Genomic DNA, 8,489 nt, shown 5'->3' with positions numbered 1-8,489 from the left:
CCACTGGGTTGAGACTAATGGTATGTAGGTTAGTAAGGTACAGTCTGAGCATCCAAATTCTGGAATAGCTCTGGCCTTGGCCTGTTAAATGTGAAGGTGGTAAGTTTCAGTCCGTAGTTTAAAAAGACTTTCACCACCATATAATCCTTTTTTAAATAAAACTTTTTACAAGTGGTAGATTCCTACTAATAAAAATATTTAACCTCACACTTATATTTAAGAGATAGTGAATTGTTTATATGTTTTTTTAAAGTAGGAAACCTTCAAAGTGTTTGAGTTAAAAAAATCACAGGTCCAGATAGCCATTAGGATATCTGTGACAAAAGTGGTCAAGAGAGATTGTCTTGGGGAATGGGTGCTAGGGGATGACCAACAGTGTCAGAGAAGTACATGGGTCAGGAGGAGAATATAGTGGGTTTTCAGGACAAGAATGTCCAGGTCCCCAGATGGATACAATACCCATTTCCCAGTGGGTTATTAGGGTCTAGGAAATAGCTTTACTGACCCCGTGCCAAGAAGGAAGAAACACAGAGTGCATTTTATTGAATGCTATAGCATTTACACAGACTAGGGGAGGGAACAGCCCAGGCTTGCAAATCTTTGAGAGCTCTTGACTGAGAAGGAGCTCCCAGGGCCTCTGAGGTGGACGGGATCCTGGTTTCAGCCCACCCTCACCCCCAAGTCCCCAAGAGAAGCCGAGAAGTTGAACAACACTGTTTTACCCCTCAACCCCACAGAACTCGGGCATACTGGCCAAGAGGGCTTACTCCCAACAGGGCAAGGACATATTTTCCCAAGTACTGTGAAGATAAAGAATGAAGGGAATACACCTAGGGCTCAAGGTGCAGAAGCCATGAAGCAGAGGTGGTTCGGGTTTGCCCTACTGTGCCAGCTGCTGCCAGGGTGATATCTTGTATACCTGGTGTGCATCTGGCCTACAGAGAAGACGCTGTCAGGCAGAGCTAGCATCTAGCTTTTATTGGTTGCTTATTTTCTCAAACCCAGCATTTAAAAAAAGTCACCTGAGGTGGTAGTTTAGTGGGGTAGAATGGGGTAGGACAGAGGTCACTTGGGAGGACTCCAGCATGGCATGATGGGTCCTTCACATGTAGTACCAGGCCAAGAGTCCAGCAGCCAGGGCCACACCAGCAGCCAGAATGAACTGGAGACTGGGCTTCCTCAGCACAGCCATGGCTGTCCGGAAGGGGCAGCTGCTGCCCTCCAGGGCACCTGCATGTAGTGCAACAGAAGACAGGGCATCAGTGGGGGCCACTGACATGCCTGTCCCAGGAGGGAAGCATGGAATCCACAACCTACCTTTGTCTTGCTGAGCAGCATAGAAGGGGCATTTACGTACATCTCCCTTCCCGTCGTGCCCTGGGAGCCCATCCTCCAGGGTTTCTCTGGCCAAAGCAGAGCCAGCCTGGTCCAGTTCATTGAATATCTGAGGAGCACAGATAAACTGAGCCATCTTGGACTGTGCAGACTTTGCTTTTGGAGCTGATTTCCTCCCCACCTACCCCCATCCCAAATGGAGGTGGAGCAGGTGCACTTACTCAGCAGTGCCAACTAGATAATCTAGCAGCCCCGGTAGGTGGCAATACTACTGTATTCTCCCTAATGGGAATTTGGGAAGTGTGGCCACATTTGCTGGTGGCACCCCAAGGCCGCCAATCATGATGGGTCTTCCCTGGGCACTGATCAAAACATACCCCATGCCACCTGCCCCTGAGGACACTGAACAGCGAAACTACCAGGCCACCAGTACTTCCCCATTTCTAGTTGCTAGTCATTTTTTAGCAAGGAACAGCAAAATGGAAATGAGAAGAGCCCACAGTAGGACAGACCCATCCTGGGAGTCCACAGTAGAGGGCTTCTGGGGACTGTTCAGCTGGCTGATACTGAGGAATGACCACCTGTGGCTGGGGGCAGAATTAATCCTCAAGAGCTCAGCCCTAACCAAAGGCTACTTGTAAATAGTTATTCTCCTTCTTGATCCTTGGTGATAATCTGTCTCGAGCTGAATTTACCAAGCAAGACTTTTCATAGCAGTCCTTGCTAAAAAAGAAGGAAATTATCTATTCCTCAATTCTGGCATTGGTATCCTGTGATGAGATGGAAGAAGACAGCCCCACTGTTTCAGCACCCTCTTCATGCTGGGGCCTTGCCCTTCCCAACACTTACCCACAAACCTCTACCAAGCCAGGTCTCCATGCCAAAAGCTATCCACTGGGCCCATGATGCCCTTTGGTGACCAATTTGGTTCCATTGCCTCTCTCCAGAGAAGATACTACAGTCTATCCTCTTGCCACTGATGCCCTCCCAGGAAGCTCTGAATTTTCCCCCACTATCAAAGTGTAACCTATGCACCCAGCAGTACCTGCATGTTGTACTCAAAGGCCTTGTTGGCCTCCTCCACAATCCTCTCTTTGGTCTTCAAATTCAGGTCCAGGGCATTCATCCTGGACCGGTAGAACTGTTTGAACTGCTGGGCATTGTCCACATGCTCAAACAGGTAGAACTGGGTCCCTTCCCCTGTGCTGGGGAGTTTTAGTGCCCGCTGGGCCACCTTCTTCAGCACCTGGCCTCCCGAGAGGTCCCCCATGTAGCGGGTGTATGCATGGGCCACCAGCAGCTCTGGCTCATTCTGCCCTATATAGTGGATCCGCTCTACATACTTCTGGGCAGCCTCAGAGCACTTCACCAGCTCCTCCCAGTTTTCACCAAAGAAGTACTCCATGTCCTTGGTCAGTGCCTCCTTCCGGTGCAGCTCCGTGGGGAAGTACAAGGGGGCAAAGGCTGGGTGGTCCTTGTTGCGGTCCATTTCTTCCTCAAGGGCTGAGTATGTGAAGTAAAGTGCAGTTGTAGCCAGCTGTGGGGGTGACAGGAGACCACAGGAAAAAACTGCAGGCCAAACTGACAACTCCCAAAGCAACACCCCTTTCTAGTCCCAACACCCAAATGTGACCTATTTTTATATAGTGAATTAGTTAATACACCCAGGAAGCTTTTGTGTTTCTAAAAGGAAAAATACGGTGAAGTCTTTGAAACACATACTTTTTGCTTCCTTTACATTACTATGTTATTCCATTTAAGCCAGGAAAACCGCAGCTTAACACTAAGAAAGACTGAACATGGAAAAAGACCCATGTATTCCCTCAGAATAGTTCTGAGGGCACTCAAACCCATCCCCATATGAAAGTCTGGAACCCAATCTTATCTGATTGAGGGCACAAACCTTAAATAGCTCCTTCTTAATGTTGCCTTTCAAGAAATCCTTGACAAACTGGGTGTTTTCTGCCCGGTCATGTGCTTCCTTGGTCCCTTCCTTGAGAAGCTCAGAGAGGTCAGCCATTCTGCAGAGATCAGATGTGTGTGTGAGAGCCCTTCCTAATTCCCCAGAAAAGATCACAGAAAAAAGTCCAGATCCCAGGGCAACTATTTGCTGAACTGTAGGCAGAGGCTGCTCCAACACTTCTGCATAAACAGCAGGGGCCACAGGGCAAGCAGACAGCTGCTCAGGAAACATATAGGTAGACTGTGGCCTCCACAAGACTCTAGGTCTAAGTGTCTTATGCTAGGAACCACCCAAATGAGTGACGTTTTGATTCTGAGGCCACCTAGTGTCCAAAGAAATTCACACCTCTTATCCCACCAGTTTGCTGGCTTCTCCAAGAACATGCTCCCCTGTGGAAATATGGATCTTTGAGGCAGCCCTGCTGCCTTCCTACCACCATGTGTCCAGTCTCTTCAGGACTATATGTGGCTCCATGCAGAGGAGGATGAGAAGGAAACAACTGAGAGGCTGGGGCCAAATGCTTGGATTTGTGTTTCTTAAAAAAATCACACAAGAAAACCAGACACAGTGGCACATGCCTATAATTCCAGCTCCTTGGGAGGCTAAGGCAGGAGAATCAAGTTTGAGACAGCCCAGACAACTTCGAAAAACCTTGTCTCAAAATAAAAAAGGGGACTGGGGATATAACTCAGTTGGTAAAGTGCTTGCCTAGCATGTACAAGACCATGGGTTTAATCCCCAGCACCACTAAAAAAAAAAAAAAAAAAAAAAATCAAAGAAAGATAGACAGATAGCAGCAGAGGACTAGGGATATAGTCCAGTGGTAAATACTTGTCTAGTAATTGAGAGGCTCTGGGTTCAATCCCGAGCACCACATACACATACATACAAATCACATAGTAGAAATTGTGCTGATAGATGACAGAAAATATGACGATAAAGATGATGGCATCTGGGCAGGGCTCACACATTCATGTATTAGAGTGAGAAAAACTTGGCCTGGGGGCTGGGATTGTGGCTCAATGGTAGAGCACTTGCCTAGCACTTGTGAGGCACTGGGTTTGATTCTCAGCACCATATTAAAGGTCCATCAACATTCTTAAAAAAAAAAACAAAAACAAAAAACAAAAACTTGGCCTTACAATTTCAAAGCCAGCCCCAGCAACTTAGCAAGGCCCTAAAACAACTTAGAGACTCGTTCTCTAAATAAAATACAAAAAAGGGCTGGGAATGTGACTAAATGGTTAAGCACCCCTGGGTTAAATTCCTGGATCCAAAAAGGGTGGGGATGGGCTGGGGATGTAGTTCAGTAGTAGGGTGCTTTCCTAACGTGTGAGGCCCTGGGTTCAATGCCTAATACTGGAGGGTTGGGGAAGCCAATGACAAGGCTCATCAGGGCTCTAACAAAGGGCTAAGAACAGTACAGAGCAGAGCCCAGTAATTTAAGGCTCAGAAAGAACTTGTCCTAATAAGAAAAACCCTGCCTTAAAGAACAGTTAAGAGGTTCAAGTCCTAGGAGAGGAATACAAGTTCAGTAGAGTAGGCAAAGGGGACTGGAAACAGAAATGAATGTAACATAACTTTCCTAGGTATACACATGAATACTTACCACAGTGAATCTCACCATTATGTATATCCATAATTAATTAATTTAAAAAAACTATGGGTAAATGACAGAAAAATCAATAGAGGAAAAAAGTAAAGGGTGAGGAGAAATGAGAAGGAGAGGTACTGGGGTCAGAATTAGAACAAGCTATATTCCATGCTTGTAGAACTATAATCAAAATGGATTCTAATGTCATGTATAACTAAAAAGAACCAATGAAGGCAGGGATTGTGGCTCAAGGGTACAGTGCTCACCTAGCACATGAAGCACCAGGTTTGATCCTCAGCACCACATTAAAAAATGAAATAAAGATATTGTATGTCCACCTACAAACTAAAAAATATTAAAAAAAAAAAAAAAAAGAATCAATGGAAAAAAGGAAAAACAGAGTCCAAATCCTAAATTTTAAGGAATGGAAGACACTGTAGAGGAGCCAGTTCTGCCTAATTACCCTTTCTCAGCCCAGATGAAGTGGCCAGGGACTTGGAGTCCTTCAGTGCCAACCAGGCATCCCAGGATCCATAGCTAAGGACCAATACCCCTCCCCAGTGCCTCCAGCAGACAAATCCAGGTTGTTGAACATGGAAGGTGGTGGGACCACCTGATCTAATGCTGCCGACCCCCAGTACTCACCTGGTATGGTTTTCTTTTTCTGGGGCCACAGAGTTCTTTTTCTCAGATTCATCTACTCCCTCAGAGGTCTCCACTTCTGCTGACATTGTTGCTGAGCGGTTCTTGATGCCCTGACAATGGTTCTGTAGAGACACAAGGAGTCAATTATTTAATATCCTTGGCAATCACTTCCCCAAATACTTGCCTTTTCTGCTCTTCTCTGAGGGAATGTAACTGAGAAAACACCCCTGTACCTCAGGGTCGTTTTCTTTACAATAAATCTGTGCTATTACTGAGACCATATATAAATATGGACAAATCTGAACATGGAAAGTAGATTAGGTAACAGCACTGTGTTGATGTTGAATTTGTTCTGAGGAAATGCACAGAAGCATACCATCTAAAAATTACTGTCAGAAGTTCCAGAAGAGGGTATAGCCATGCATCTATGTGGGCCTAATATGCTGTCTTGCTTGGGAATGCACCTGAACATTTTATGTCCACAATGTGCATTCCCAAGCAAGACAGCATATTAGGCAAAATGCAGACAGAGAATCTGAGTATACAAGAGTTTTTTGTACTATTATAATTTTTTTGTAAGAAATTAGATCAAAATAAAAAGCCACCAAAAAGCATAAAAGAAATACAACATCATTGATTTTTAAAAAATAAATTAAAAAGGTATAGCACAGTGGCTCTCAGCTTGGCAAGCAACATAAGGCTTCCATGTCGCCACAATACATCCTACATGAAGGTAGCGAGGTGGCCTTGTTCAGAGAATAGTAGGAGCAGGGTGTTAGACATAATTTAGTTAAGTCAGGCTGTGCCCAACAGCCATACTACTTAGCAGAGCAGTTCACAAGGCACCCAGCAAGCCCATATCCATTGCATTTGAGTCACCTAGTGACTACACAGAACTCTGATTGGCTGAAGGAGTTATTAGCCAATCGATTCCTTCACCTGCTGCAGAGGCTAAACATTCATAAGTAAGGATATATATAGTCCCACAACATGAAAAGCTCATCCTCAATCCCTGGAGGCTTCAACTCTAGCAGTGTGAAGGGCAGCCCACTCAGGAAACTTTTAGATGAACAACAGACCAACAACTGTAGCACCAACAATAACGTCACTCAAAGACAAAACGACCAACATTGGGGCCATGTCAGGCCTCCTCAGGCCACAATGGGCCAAGGAAAAAAAAAAAAACTTAGTTTTCTACTTCGACCAGTTATTTACTGAACATTTTCTACATGATCTACCCAGAAAGAGTGTCAAGAGGGACAAAGAAGTGTAAGGAATGGTCTTTTAAATGGCCAAAGGCATAAAGAAGAGGAAAAAACCAAGCTGTCTTACCCCACAAGTTACTGGTACATACCCTCCCTGAGTTTCCTCCAGACACCTAGTTACATTTTCTTTGTTATCTTTTGGGACATTACAATGCGTAATTTGCTCAGCACAATCTTTCAGAATTTTCTCTTGACTTCAGATTCAGCATCTATACAATGGAATTAATTAAAGAAAATTAAATGAGAACAATAGAAGCACAATGCCTGCTATGTGGTAAGCACTCAGTGAATGTTACTGCTTATACCTGTGATTTTCTTTAGTTCTATTTATTCATTCACTTATTTTGTGGTGCTGAGGATCAAACCCAGGGTCTCATACATGTGAAGCAAGTAAGCTACATCTACAGCCCTACAATGAATTTTGACTGATATTTAGTGATAGCCAAAAATGCTCAAAAAATAAATAGCAAAAAAGAAAACGGAACCGTCTCTTGAATCCAAAGTAGACACATCTTTCTGCATAATACTGATGAACTATATGGTGCACAGAATTGTCTAGAAAAATGAAAAGGGAGGCAGTTATCAAGTAAGGGGAATGATATGTGGAGAGGTCTCCTGGAGAAGGACCCCCAACAATAGAGTCTGCAGATCAAGGAACACTACGACAAATGCAGAAATGGGAAGGTTCACAGATGGAATGAGGCTATCCAGCTGTGTGTCCTTTTTTGAAGGGACTGAGGCAGGCTTTTAACAGCTGCAGAACTTATTCTTCAGCCCCACACAAGTGCTTCTAAGAACTTTTCCACAATTTATCTTCTTGTATAGACTTCTTTTCCCCCCTAGTACTGGAGATGATGGAGTACTAGGGATTGAATCCAGAAGCCGTCTATTGCTGTGTCACACTCCCAGACCTTTTTGTTTTTAGCCAGGGTCTCCCTAAGTTGCTCAGGGTCTCACTAAATTGCCCAGGCAAACTTGTGATCCTTCTGCCTCAGCCTACCTGCCCCTCCTCAGTTGCAGGGATTACAGGCATGTGTCGAACTCAGCTTACAGTGCTAGGGGTTGAACCCACTGAACTATATTCCCAGCCCTTTTATTTAATTTTATTTTTTTGAGAGACGGGCTCACTAACTTGCCCAGGCTGGCCATGATCTTGGGATCCTCCTCCCTTAGCTTCCTGAGTAGCCAGGATTACAGGTGTGACTTAGACTTTTTTTTTAAGAGAGAGAGAGAGAATTTTTAATATTTTATTTTTTAGTTTTCAGCGGACACAACATCTTTGTTTGTATGTGGTGCTGAGGATCGAACCCGGGTCGCATGCATGCCAGGCAAGCGTGCTACCGCTTGAGCCACATCCCCAGCCTGTGACTTAGACTTTTAAAAAAGAACAGCTATGCCCCACACCCCTGGAGACTCTGAGAGCCAAGATGTGCCTCCAGCCACAGAGTACTCAGACAGCAGAGAGGCGAAGGGGGTGTTACGATGGGAATGGTGGGCTGCCTAGAAGAGGGAGGGGCACAAAGGGTCCCAGGGCCTCTAGACACCACTACCCTACTGAGAAAACAGCCAGGCACCAAGTATTGCAGATCCCAAGCTGCTTATAGTTGAAGCAAAGACAATAGCAAGTGCACAGATTACCAACTGTGGTAACTTAGGTAAGCTTCCTACTATGTGTACCTAATTATGC

The 8,489-nt window shown here is 45.0% G+C and overlaps 1 protein-coding gene across 2 annotated transcripts in view; it reads right to left on the bottom strand.

Annotated features, from left to right (window-relative positions):
• Positions 1-512: 512 nt before the first annotated feature.
• Positions 513-8,489, bottom strand: part of Hmox2 (heme oxygenase 2) — a 29,212-nt gene continuing 21,235 nt past the window's right edge. Inside the window, exons 2-7 of one of the 2 annotated variants that reach the window (XM_078024901.1) lie at positions 6,892-7,011; positions 5,538-5,659; positions 3,239-3,356; positions 2,381-2,872; positions 1,318-1,444; positions 513-1,230 (exon numbers count right to left, since the gene is read on the bottom strand). In XM_078024901.1, the coding sequence (XP_077881027.1) occupies positions 1,103-1,230; positions 1,318-1,444; positions 2,381-2,872; positions 3,239-3,356; positions 5,538-5,623 (951 nt within the window). In that variant the 5' untranslated portion in view covers positions 5,624-5,659; positions 6,892-7,011 and the 3' untranslated portion in view covers positions 513-1,102. The remainder of the gene's footprint in view (positions 1,231-1,317; positions 1,445-2,380; positions 2,873-3,238; positions 3,357-5,537; positions 5,660-6,891; positions 7,012-8,489) is intronic. The other variant, XM_078024900.1, reaches the window with a different exon arrangement.

The sequence above is a fragment of the Ictidomys tridecemlineatus genome, chromosome 10 (genome assembly GCF_052094955.1).
Source record: "Ictidomys tridecemlineatus isolate mIctTri1 chromosome 10, mIctTri1.hap1, whole genome shotgun sequence".
Lineage (NCBI taxonomy): Eukaryota > Metazoa > Chordata > Mammalia > Rodentia > Sciuridae > Ictidomys > Ictidomys tridecemlineatus.
This window is presented reverse-complemented; position numbering and strand designations above follow the sequence as displayed.